The 13,610-nt window shown below is 32.2% G+C and overlaps 2 protein-coding genes across 2 annotated transcripts; both read left to right on the top strand.

Annotated features, from left to right (window-relative positions):
* The first annotated feature begins 244 nt into the window (after positions 1 to 244).
* Positions 245 to 1,114, top strand: LOC119609380. Its single transcript, XM_037964134.1, has one exon. It carries the CDS (start codon positions 245 to 247, stop codon positions 1,091 to 1,093), a length of 849 nt encoding a protein of 282 aa, XP_037820062.1. The 3' UTR covers positions 1,094 to 1,114.
* Positions 1,115 to 3,789: 2,675 nt separating this feature from the next.
* LOC119609379 lies at positions 3,790 to 4,789 on the top strand. The gene has a single exon (XM_037964133.1). The coding sequence runs from the start codon at positions 3,930 to 3,932 to the stop codon at positions 4,701 to 4,703; it is 774 nt and encodes a 257-aa protein (XP_037820061.1). The 5' UTR covers positions 3,790 to 3,929; the 3' UTR covers positions 4,704 to 4,789.
* The last annotated feature ends 8,821 nt before the right edge of the window (positions 4,790 to 13,610 follow it).

Here is a 13,610-nt window from a genome sequence, read left to right as displayed (position 1 = left end):
CAACAACAAAACTAGGAGGTGACTACTAGATTATAGATTAAGTCATCATCAACTAAACTACCTGTCTTAAGAAGGCCTGTAGCGTGTACGAGCCCTAAATTTAGTATAAAACCTAACGCACTTGTGCAAAAAGTATCAGTTGTAGTTCAACAAATCTCAAACCAACATCATTTTAAAAACAATTTATCCAAAAAGAATTATTAACTAATTTTCTTAAAACAAATTAAAAAAGTTATTAACTAAAATGGCCAATTCAACAAGTTTCAACATGACTTTGCTAGAAGCTTCGAAATTCAAAATTAATACTCAATATTTCTCTCCTCACGATTTATCTCTATTCGTCGAAAGTTTAGAGACCATAACACGTTTGGCCCGCGAAAAGGAGGAGCGCAAAGAACAAAAGAAATTGCAAAAATTGAATAACTTAAGCAAGAAGTTTTGTACCTTGCCTCGCATAAGTTCTATTTCAACTTTGGATTCCTCCTCTACTGGAGCCTCAGGAGATGAAGAAGAAATTTTGCTGTTGGAAAATAAAAAAGTACCCAAGAGTCCCGATAGCCAGAGATCTGAATATGATGAAACTTACTTCTCGGCCCCTAGCAGTACTCAGTCCTCACCACGCAATAGTGTCATCTTCCAACAGCAATTGTCCAAAAACAGCAGCCATTCTACCTTGTCCATAATCACCACTTCAGACTCAGAAGAATCTGGTGTATTTCCCATCGGTACTTCCTATCAAGATCTCTATGAGCCCCAGAATACCACCATAAGACCTCGTTCTAAAGTTATCACCAAATCTCGTTCTATATCCACACGTTCCCGCCTAATAGGTTTGGTTATGAAAAAGGACTCCGCCAAAGTACCCTCAGTAGAACTTATCTCTCATCGTCCCCTAGATGAATATGAAACTTTGGAAATGTATGAGCAGGAACAACAGCAAATGCTCCAAGCTGAACTTGTACAGGAATCAGAGAAATTGGCCCGTTTCTCTACTCTACACATGAAGAAAAAGTCTCGTCAAGGTTTTGCCTGTCCCGATGGTTCATCGGAAGAACGTTTCTTGGATAAGGCTTTGCGTTATTTGACTCTGTAGGTTCATTTCTCTTTCTTTTTTGGGCTGTCGTTAAAGAAAATTGAATTGAATTCTCTTTTTTTTTTTTTTTTGGTTCGTATCAAAAGTCTAGTTTAAGTTTTTTTCTTCAAAAAGCTTAAAACTATTGACTTTTAGGTTTTAAAGGAAACTAAATGAATATTTTAGGTGTTTGGTCTTAAATATATTTTAATTTCGGTTTTCTTTTCTTTAGTGTTATAAGTTATCTTGATGTAAATATTTTAGCTATAAAAACGAAAATGTCTAACATTTTATAATTTTTAATAAAAAATAATAAAATTAAAAAAAGAAAAAAATCAATTGTTTTTATTTTTATTTATGAAATTTCACAAATTACTAATATTTATTCTTTTTTTTTTCGAAATTTCGAAATATGAAATACATATGTATGTTAAAAAGAGATCCGCATGTAATTTTACTTGATAGAAAGACTCAGTTCCAGTTCAGTTCGATTAGTTCGATTCTAAATCAGTTTTAGTTTAGTTCTGCAACAATTATAGTTCTGCTCAAGTTTTGTTCTATTTTAGTTCCTATTCAGGTCTAGTTCAGTTCTGTTCTAGTTCTGTTCTAGTTCTGTTCTAGTTCTGTTCTAGTTCTGTTCTAGTTCTGTTCTAGTTCTGTTCTCGTTCTGTTCTAGTCCTGTTCGAGTTCTGTTCTAGTTCTAGTTCTGTTCTAATTCTGTTCTAATTCTGTTCTAGTTCTGTTCTAGTTCTGTTCTAATTCTGTTCTACTTCTGTTCTAGTTCTGTTCTAGTTCTGTTCTAGTTCTGTTCTAGTTCTGTTCTAGTTCTGTTCTAGTTCTGTTCTAGTTCTGTTCTAGTTCTGTTCTAGTTCTGTTCTAGTTCTGTTCTATTTCTGTTCTAGTTCTGTTCTAGTTCTGTTCTAGTTCTGTTCTAGTTCTGTTCTAGTTCTGTTCTAGTTCTGTTCTAGTTCTGTTCTAGTCCTGTTCGAGTTCTGTTCTAGTTCTGTTCTAGTTCAGTTCTATTTCTGTTTTAGTTTGTTCTAGTTCCGTTTAAGTTCTGTTCTAGTTCTGTTCTAGTTCTGTTCTAGTTCTGTTCTAGTACTGTTCTAGTTCTGTTCTACTTCTGTTCTAGTTCTGTTCTAGTACTGTTCTCGTTCTGTTCTAGTCCTGTTCTCGTTCTGTTCTAGTTCTGTTCTAGTACTGTTCTAGTTCTGTTCTACTTCTGTTCTAGTTATGTTCTAGTACTGTTCTCGTTCTGTTCTCGTTCTGTTCTAGTTCTGTTCTAGTACTGTTCTAGTTCTGTTCTAGTTCTGTTCTAGTTATGTTCTAGTACTGTTCTAGTTCTGTTCTAGTTCTGTTTTAGTTCTGTTCTAGTTCTGTTCTAGTTCTGTTCTAGTTCTGTTCTAGTTCTGTTCTAGTTCTGTTCTAGTTCTGTTCTAGTTCTGTTCTAGTTCTGTTCTAGTTCTGTTCTAGTTCTGTTCTAGTTCTGTTCTAATTCTGTTCTAGTTCAGTTATAGCTCGGTTTTAGTTACGTTGCAGTTCTGTTCTAGTTTGGAGCGCACAACAGGCCCGATAGTGGCCTAGGTGTATTTCTTCGGATTCGATGTAGTATACATCCTCCTATCAACCTAACCTAACCTAACCATCTTTTAGCTGTTCCGAAGATCATTGGATTTAAGATTTGAATTAGTTTAAAATAAAGTAATTCAGGTCTCAAATTATTTTTATAATCGGTCAGGAACAACTTGATTTGAACACGACCAAAGATTATCAATTCAGTAATAACGGTATTACTGCACGACAGATGAGAGGAAGTCCTCATGATGAAGCTTTGTGTTTATTAATTGGGAAATTCGTATGTAGTGGCAATCGAATAAATTATCGAAAAAGTATAGAATGGTTATTTTAACTGTTTAATGATGCATCCATTTGTGTCAATCACAATTTTCTTTTAAGAAAGCTGCCGAAGTAAATAAACGATCATTTGACGCCTGCCTAAGGAGCATAATGAAAAAGCTGTTTAGACCGAAAGTTATTAAAGTTTGAGTTTAATTGGCACTTGTTTTTCAAAAGTCTTCTAGTAGATATAGATTTCCAACTTTAATTATATTCCGACGACTTTATAAAGTTAAAATTTATTTGCAAAATGAATAAAGACGCGGCGACAAGTGTTCCGGACAGATGGGAAATACAAACTAACGCGATTTAAAGCGACAATAGTAAAATTTCCATTTTAAATAAATTAGTTTTCGCTTAAAGTGACGGCCGTGTCATTGTCTGTCTATTTCCTCACATATGCTGAGAAAAGACACCAACAATTAGAAGACTTATCCTGCCTTGAAGTCTTGTCATAGTTTTGCTTTAACAAATAACACATATTCCAACAGACGTGACAGGAAAAACGTTTAACACCAACGCCTCAGCGAAATGACCAGATGACGAAGAAAAGTTTCTTAGAAAAGAAATTCTCTCGTACGTTTTTCGGCTCATTATAATGATGACATTATAAATGTATTTTTAACACCCCAATAGAAGGGAATTTACCGCAAACTCAAAAAGGAAAAAAATACAATTTTGCATTATCACCGTACCTGTGCAGCTTAAATAGCAACAGGTAGCGGATTTTCATAGCGCAATAAAAGCATTTGGGATTTATGATAGCGCAAAAGGAAATAACGCTAAAAATTTCGCTGATATTCCCAAACTACCTAAAAGGTATTTAAGGTTTCCCTCTGGCAACAAATAGCATCAGTTGAGCAACAACTTTTCACAGGATAACAACATTGTGGTTATTTGAACAAATATAATTTGAATTATTGTGATAAAGTTTATTTAAGAAAAGGACATCAAATACAAAATGAGTGATATTTACGATTATGCCTATATGCACGTTATGCGCCATCAAGTGGAAGTTAATAAATATACCTCGGCTCCCATAGATGATTCCTCAGCAGAAAATCTAGTCAATACCGAGGATTTTACACCACGAGATCTGCAATTGTTTATGGACAGTCTGGAGACTATTACACGCCTGGAAAAGGCTAAATATGAACGCCGTCAAAGACGTAAAATTCAAAGTCATCAGGAATCCTTTGAATATTCAAAAAAGATCATCACTTGCTTAGATTCTTCGCTGGTGGGCTCATCATTGGCCGATGAAGATGACAAGAGTACTTATACTTCTGAATCTGATTATATCTATGATGAAACTTACTTCGGCTTGAGCTCTCAAGGCACCAGTAATGCCACCTATAGCAATCTAACAGTGGACTCTCTCAAATCATTTTCCTCCGACTCAGAAGAATCCGGTGTATTCCTTAACAATACCCAAGATGATCATCTGTATGAAAACATAGATCCCATACGGCCACGATCAAAAGTAATTTCTCATCCTAAATGTAAATCTCTCAAATCCCGTCTCATCTCTTTAATAATGAAAAAACAATATGTACAACCTGAAACCCCTGCCGTGGACTTGCTCTCCTCTACCACTTACGGTGAGGACAGTGAAGAAGCCGAAATTTATGATCGTGTCTTAGACGATGTCATACAGCACCAATTCACCAAAAATCCCAAAAAGGGCAAGAGAAAATATCGCTCCTCATCGAAAAAAACAATCCGAAACTGTTAGCGCTGAAGAAAAGTTCTTGGATAAAGCTATGCGTTTCTTAACTTTATGAAAGTTTAAGTAACGAGAGAACAGCATACCTCTAGATCTTTTGTCAAATTTCTCGATCAAAGATCAAAGTGATATTTGATAAGAAAATGTTTAAAAATTAGCTAATAAGTTCTTTAAAGAATGAAAAAAAAAAACAGGAAAAATGTAATTTTGCAAAAAAATAGTTTTAAGAAAATGTTTAACATTTTGGAAATAGAAGGAAAAAAATTAAATGAAAATTTGAATTTATAAATAAAATAATTGAAAAATATATTTAAATGTGGTTTTAATTTACTATCTTTAGCCAAGTTGGAAGATCAGTTCTAGTTCTGTTGTAGTTCAGCTCTAGTTCAGTTCTAGTTCTGTTGTAGTTCAGCTCTAGTTCAGTTCTAGTTCTGTTGCAGTTCAGTTCTAGTTCAGTTCTAGTTCAGTTCTAGTTCAGTTCTAGTTCTAGTTCAGTTCTAGTTCAGTTCTAGTTCAGTTCTAGTTCAGTTCTAGTTCAGTTCTAGTTCAGTTCTAGTTCAGTTCTAGTTCAGTTCTAGTTCAGTTCTAGTTCAGTTCTAGTTCAGTTCTAGTTCAGTTCTAGTTCAGTAGTTCTAGTTCAGTTCTAGTTCAGTTCTAGTTCAGTTCTAGTTCAGTTCTAGTTCAGTTCTAGTTCAGTTCTAGTTCAGTTCTAGTTCAGTTCTAGTTCAGTTCTAGTTCAGTTCTAGTTCAGTTCTAGTTCAGTTCTAGTTCAGTTCTAGTTCAGTTCTAGTTCAGTTCTAGTTCAGTTCTAGTTCAGTTCTAGTTCAGTTCTAGTTCAGTTCTAGTTCAGTTCTAGTTCAGTTCTAGTTCAGTTCTAGTTCAGTTCTAGTTCAGTTCTAGTTCAGTTCTAGTTCAGTTCTAGTTCAGTTCTAGTTCAGTTCTAGTTCAGTTCTAGTTCAGTTCTAGTTCAGTTCTTCTAGTTCAGTTCTAGTTCAGTTCTAGTTCAGTTCTAGTTCAGTTCAGTTCTAGTTCTGTTCTAGTTCTGTTCTAGTTCTGTTCTAGTTCTGTTCTAGTTCTGTTCTAGTTCTATTCTAGTTCTGTTCTAGTTCTGTTCTAGTTCTGTTCTAGTTCTGTTCTAGTTCTGTTCTAGTTCAGTTCTAGTTCAGTTCTAGTTCTGTTGTAGTTCAGTTCTAGTTCAGTGCTAGTTCAGTTCTAGTTCAGTTCTAGTTCAGTTCTAGTTCAGTTCTAGTTCAGTTCTAGTTCAGTTCTAGTTCAGTTCTAGTTCAGTTCTAGTTCAGTTCTAGTTCAGTTCTAGTTCTGTTCTAGTTCTGTTCTAGTTCTTTTCTAGTTCTGTTCTAGTTCAGTTCTAGTTCAGTTTTAGTTCTGTTCTAGTTCAGTTCTACTTCAGCTTTAGTTTAGTTCTATTTCAGCTCTAGTTCTAGTTATTTCCCAGTTCAGTTCTAGTTCTGTTCTGGTTCAGTTCTAGTTGTTCTAGTTCTGTTCTAGTTCTGTTCTAGTTCTGTTCTAGTTCTGTTCTAGTTCTGTTCTAGTTCTGTTCTAGTTCTGTTCTAGTTCTGTTCTAGTTCTGTTCTAGTTGTGTTCTAGTTCTGTTCTAGTTCTGTTCTAGTTCTGTTCTAGTTCTGTTCTAGTTCTGTTCTAGTTCTGTTCTAGTTCTGTTCTAGTTCTGTTCTAGTTCTGTTCTAGTTCTGTTCTAGTTCTGTTCTAGTTCTGTTCTAGTTCTGTTCTAGTTCTGTTCTAGTTCTGTTCAGTTCTAGTTCAGTTCGAATTTAGTTGTTATTCAGTTCTATTTCTGTTATTGTTGTCTTTCAAAGAAGTTTATGTTCCAGATTTGGTTTAATTTTGAAAATTTACTTTCTTTAATAAAAGTTTGACATTTACTTTTAAGCTGTCTGTTTAACCTTTTTACTTTATTTACTATTTATAACATATTTCCCCTTTCTCGTAGTCATTAACCGTAACAAAAGAGAAAAAAAACACCTTTGAAATAACTGTTAACCCCAACAATAACTTACGCGTCTTTAACAACATCATAATTACTGTTTACGTATGTTATTTTTATCATTGTCACTCACTATTTCCTTCTAATTTTGTTGTTTTCTTGTTCTCTTATTAATCAACAAGTGTCATGTCATGTTTGACACAAACATGCACAACTACAACAAAAATCATTTAAACCACTTAAATGTATTGTTTAGTTTCTAAATTTCTTACAAAAAGAAATTGATTTGTTTATAAATACAAAAGAATTAAATACAAAAAAAAAAAAAAAAAAACTGAAAAAGAAATTGGCAAAATGTTCTATTACATAAAAATAGGTTAAGTAAGTGTAACCAGCTGAAAACAAATAGTAAAACAAAACAAAAAGAAATATTTTCTTCTGCGGAGGCGGTTGTTATTGATATGATTAATTACTTGTGTTTATTTAAATGTTAAAAGCTTAGAAGATTTTATTAGATTTGTTTTGTTAAATACACTACAAATTACGAAAATTGACTTTGATGAGATTATTTTAACAAAAGTAACTACATATTTGTTGTAACGTTTTAACAGCAACAAATCATGGACGATTACATAAAGTAAACAAAGATTTTTCTTTAATTAATTGTTTACTTATAAAGAAACGCCAAGTAAAATGAAACTTTCTTTAGTAAATTTTGCGAAAAATTCACTTCCTTTAGTAAATTTTGCGAAAAATTCACTTTCTTTAGTAAATTTTGCGAAAAATACACTTTCTTTAGTAAATTTGCGAAAAATTCACTTCCTTTAGTAAATTTTGCGAAAAATTCACTTTCTTTAGTAAATTTTGCGAAAAATACACTTTCTTTAGTAAATTTTGCGAAAAATTCACTTTCTTTGGTAAATTTTGCGAAAAATTCACTTTCTTTAGTAAATTTTGCGAAAAATTCACTTTTATTAGTAAATTTTGCGAAAAATTCACTTTCTTTAGTAAATTTTGCGAAAAATTCACTTTTATTAGTAAATTTTGCGAAAAATTCACTTTCATTAGTAAATTTTGCGAAAAATTCACTTTCTTTAGTAAATTTTGCGAAAAATTCACTTTCTTTAGTAAATTTTGGAAAATTCATCAATTTTAGTCTATAGTCTTGACTATAATCTAGTCTATATTCTTGACTATAGTCTAGGCTTTAGTCTAGTCGATAGTCTTACCTAGTTAGTCTGGTCTATAGTCTAGTCTATAGTCTAGTCTATAGTCTAGTCTATAGTCTAGTCTATAGTCTAGTCTATAGTCTAGTCTATAGTCTAGTCTATAGTCTAGTCTATAGTCTAGTCTATAGTCTAGTCTATAGTCTAGTCTATAGTCTAGTCTATAGTCTAGTCTATAGTCTCGTTATAGTCTAGTCTATAGTCTAGTCTATAGTCTAGTCTATAGTCTAGTCTATAGTCTAGTCTATGTCTAGTCTATAGTCTAGTCTATAGTCTAGTCTATAGTCTAGTCTATAGTCTAGTCTATAGTCTAGTCTATAGTCTAGTCTATAGTCTAGTCTATAGTCTAGTCTATAGTCTAGTTATAGTCTAGTTTATAGTCTAGTCTATAGTCTAGTCTATAGTCTAGTTTATAGTCTAGTCTATAGTCTAGTCTATAGTCTAGTCTATAGTCTAGTCTATAGTCTAGTCTATAGTCTAGTCTATAGTCTAGTCTAGTCTATAGTCTAGTCTATAGTCTAGTCTATAGTCTAGTCTATAGTCTAGTCTATAGTCTAGTCTATAGTCTAGTCTATAGTCTAGTCTATAGTCTAGTCTATAGTCTAGTCTATAGTCTAGTCTATAGTCTAGTCTATAGTCTAGTCTATAGTCTAGTCTATAGTCTAGTCTATAGTCTAGTCTATAGTCTAGTCTATAGTCTAGTCTATAGTCTAGTCTATAGTCTAGTCTATAGTCTAGTCTATAGTCTAGTCTATAGTCTAGTCTATAGTCTAGTCTATAGTCTAGTCTATAGTCTAGTCTATAGTCTAGTCTATAGTCTAGTCTATAGTCTAGTCTATAGTCTAGTCTATAGTCTAGTCTATAGTCTAGTCTATAGTCTAGTCTATAGTCTAGTCTATAGTCTAGTCTATAGTCTAGTCTATAGTCTAGTCTATAGTCTAGTCTAGTCTAGTCTATAGTCTAGTCCTATAGTCTAGTCTATAGTCTAGTCTATAGTCTAGTCTATAGTCTAGTCTATAGTCTAGTCTATAGTCTAGTCTATAGTCTAGTTAGTCTAGTCTATAGTCTAGTCTATAGTCTGTCTATAGTCTAGTCTATAGTCTAGTCTATAGTCTAGTCTATAGTCTAGTCTATAGTCTAGTCTATAGTCTAGTCTATAGTCTAGTCTATAGTCTAGTCTATAGTCTAGTCTATAGTCTAGTCTATAGTCTAGTCTATAGTCTAGTCTATAGTCTAGTCTATAGTCTAGTCTATAGTCTAGTCTATAGTCTAGTCTATAGTCTAGTCTATAGTCTAGTCTATAGTCTAGTCTATAGTCTAGTCTATAGTCTAGTCTATAGTCTAGTCTATAGTCTAGTCTATATTCTAGTCTATAGTCTAGTCTATAGTCTAGTCTATAGTTTAGTCTATAGTCTAGTCTATAGTCTAGTCTATAGTCTAGTCTATAGTCTAGTCTATAGTCTAGTCTATAGTCTAGTCTATAGTCTAGTCTATAGTCTAGTCTATAGTCTAGTATATAGTCTAGTCTAAAGTATAGTCTATAGTCTAGTCTATAGTCTAGTCTATAGTCTAGTCTATAGTCTAGTCTATAGTCTAGTCTATAGTCTAGTCTATAGTCTAGTCTATAGTCTAGTCTATAGTCTAGTCTATAGTCTAGTCTATAGTCTAGTCTATAGTCTAGTCTATAGTCTAGTCTATAGTCTAGTCTATAGTCTAGTCTAGTCTAGTCTATAGTATAGTCTATAGTCTAGTCTATAGTCTAGTCTATAGTCTAGTCTATATTCTAGTCTATAGTCTAGTCTATAGTCTAGTCTATAGTCTAGTCTATAGTCTAGTCTATAGTCTAGTCTATAGTCTAGTCTAGTCTATAGTCTAGTCTATAGTCTAGTCTATAGTCTAGTCTAGTCTAGTCTATAGTCTAGTATATAGTCTAATCTATAGTCTAGTCTATAGTCTAGTCTATAGTCTAGTCTATAGTCTAGTCTATAGTCTAGTCTATAGTATAGTCTAAAGTATAGTCTATAGTCTAGTCTATAGTCTAGTCTATAGTCTATAGTCTAGTCTATAGTCTAGTCTATAGTCTGTAGTCTAGTCTATAGTCTAGTCTATAGTCTAGTCTATAGTCTAGTCTATAGTCTAGTCTATAGTCTAGTCTATAGTCTAGTCTATAGTCTAGTCTATAGTCTAGTCTATAGTCTAGTCTATAGTCTAGTCTATAGTCTAGTATATAGTCTAGTCTATAGTCTAATCTATAGTCTAGTCTATAGTCTAGTCTATAGTCTAGTCTATATTCTGGTCTATAGTCTAGTCTATAATCTAGTCTATTGTCTAGTCTATAGTCTAGTCTATAGTCTAGTCTAGTCTTATTTTTTCACAAAATTAATTTTCTTTAGTTATTTTTTTTAATTTAAAAATTGAAGATTAAGCTTTTTAATAAATTTTACTAATTTTTATATTTTCTTTCTTCTATTTCCAGGTATGTTTCTTTGTTTTTCCTTCTTAGTAAGTAATTTTAATTTAAGACCGTTTTGAGGTTAATTTCCTTCAAAAGCTTTTTTAAAATAAAGCTTTTCTTGCACAAAAGCTTATTATATTATCTTTAGTTCTTTGTAATATATTAATTTGACATTTATCTTTTGTTCCCTATACTTTAATATATAAAAGCTTTTTCTACAAAGTGTTGCGCTTTGAACTTTCTCTCACTCATGCTCTCAATTCTCTGTTTATATATTTTGTGGTACAAAAAACCTTTCTCCAGAGTATTAATGTCCTTACTCAATAGCATGTTAGAGTAGTAGTTGTTAGTGGATTTACGAATATTTATAACAAAAAGTAAAAGGGAAAATGAAGAAAATTAAGTTAAATCGTACAAGAAAAACTTCATATATCGTATACACATAGGTATGTATGTATATGAATGTTAACACAAAAGCGCCATATAAAATACTCACTGACAAGCACCGAAAGCCAGAACTTAATATTATAGACACAAAAGTACCAACCAATACAACTAATTCCACTGAACGAGCAAGAGTATCTATCATAGAATTGTTATAAAAAAATTGTGTTTTAATATAAAATAATTAAAAAATAATAAGAAAAAAAGTGAAAAATTATAAATAATAAAGTATATTGCATATTAATAATTTATATAAAAAAATTTGTAAAATTAAAGAAATTATTAAAGAAAAACGTTGTTTTTAATGAAAAATTTCATTTATATTAGTTAAAACGGATATAAAACGTTGTTCCGTTCCCTATTTACGTGAGCGTGTGTGTATTTGTGTTGGAAAAAATATGTATTTGTTTGCTGTTAAATGAATATTAAGAAAAAGAATAGTATACTTTTAGGCTTGGGATAAATATTCTTGGTCTTTCCCAATATGATAACACAGTAGCGTTGTTGCTCAATATAACTGTTTTTTACTATTAGACATACATCTCTATATATTTACAAATAGACGAATGTATGTATGTATGTGAAAATGTTTGTTTTTGTAGTTGTTGAAAAATGAAAATATGTGCCAACTAACGTTAATAGTATGCGCTTTTTGTATAAAAAACCAGGCATGGAAAATTGTAATTATGTGGAGACTAGACTATAGACTAGACTACAGACTTAACTATAGACTAGACTATAGAGTAGACCATAGACTAGGCTACAAAATAGACTATAGACTAGACTATAGACTAGACTATGGACTAGACTATAGACTAGACTATAGACTGGACTATAGACTAGACTATAGACTGGACTATAGACTAGACTATAGAATAGACTATAGACTAGACTATAGACTAGACTATAGACTAGACTATAGACTAGACTTAGACTAGACTATAGACTAGACTATAGACTAGACTATAGACTAGACTATAGACTAGACTATAGACTAGACTATAGACTAGACTATAGACTAGACTATAGACTAGACTATAGACTAGACTATAGACTAGACTATAGACTAGACTATAGACTAGACTATAGACTAGACTATAGACTAGACTATAGACTAGACTATAGACTAGACTATAGACTAGACTATAGACTAGACTATAGACTAGACTATAGACTAGACTATAGACTAGACTATAGACTAGACTATAGACTAGACTATAGACTAGACTAGACTATAGACTAGACTAGACTATAGACTAGACTATAGACTAGACTATAGACTAGACTATAGACTAGACTATAGACTAGACTATAGACTAGACTATAGACTAGACTATAGACTAAACTATAGACTAGACTATAGACTAGACTATAGACTAGACTAGAATAGACTAGTCTATAGTCTAGTCTATAGTCTAGTCTATAGTCTAGACTATAGACTAGACTATAGACTAGACTATGGACTAGACTATGGACTAGACTATAGACTAGATTATAGACTAGATTTATAGACTAGACTATAGACTGGACTATAGACTAGACTATAGACTAGACTATAGACTATACTATAGACTAGACTATAGACTAGACTATAAGATAGACTATAGACTAGACTATAGACTAGACTATAACTAGCTAGACTAGACTATAGACTAGACTATAGACTAGACTATAGATAACTATAGACTAGACTATAGACTAGACTATAGACTAGACTATAGACTAGACTATAGACTAGACTATAGACTAGACTATAGACTAGACGATAGACTAGACTATAGACTAGACGATAGACTAGACTATAGACTAGACTATAGACTAACTATAGACTAGACTATAGACTAGACTATAGACTAGACTATAGACTAGACTATAGACTAGACTATAGACTAGACTATAGACTAGACTATAGACTAGACTATAGACTAGACTATAGACTAGACTATAGACTAGACTATAGACTAGACTATAGACTAGACTATAGACTAGACTATAGACTAGACTTAACTAGACTAGACTATAGACTAGACTATAGACTAGACTATAGACTAGACTATAGACTAGACTATAGACTAGACTATAGACTAGACTATAGACTAGACTATAGACTAGACTATAGACTAGACTATAGACTAGACTATAGACTAGACTATAGACTAGACTATAGACTAGACTATAGACTAGACTATAGACTAGACTATAGACTAGACTGTAGACCAGACTATAGACTAGACTATAGGCTAGAGTATAGACTATACTATAGACTAGACTAAAAACTAGACTATAGACTAGACTATAGACTAGAGAGAATAAACTAGACTATAGACTAGACTATAGACTAGAGAATAAACTAGACTATAGACTACACTAGACATTAGACTAGACTATAGATTATACTATAGACTAGACTATAGACTAGATTATAGACTAGACTATAGACTAGACTATAGACTAGACTATAGACTAGACTATAGACTAGACTATAGACTATACTATAGACTATACTATAGACTGGACTGTAGACTATACTATAGACTAGACTAGACATTAGACTAGACTATAGTCAAGACTATACACTAGACTATAGATTAGACTTTAGTCAAGACTATAGATTAGACTATGGTCAAGACTACAGCCGATAGACTAGAACAAAATTTTGAAAAAATATACTAAACTTTCCATCCCTGATAAATATCCAACGGTTTCTTTTTAATAAAGACCAAAATGTAATACAGAATGGGAAGAAGAGAGAGAACGAGAGTATGAGATCCTGTTTCTAAAACTTCCTGTTATATTTTCTTCTATACATATAAAATTCAGTTTTATTTATT

This window comes from Lucilia sericata, unplaced genomic scaffold (genome assembly GCF_015586225.1).
Source record: "Lucilia sericata isolate MDLA Ls3-8-SP2 unplaced genomic scaffold, ASM1558622v1 Contig000971F_arrow, whole genome shotgun sequence".
In the NCBI taxonomy this organism is placed as follows: Eukaryota; Metazoa; Arthropoda; class Insecta; order Diptera; family Calliphoridae; genus Lucilia; species Lucilia sericata.
This window is presented reverse-complemented; position numbering and strand designations above follow the sequence as displayed.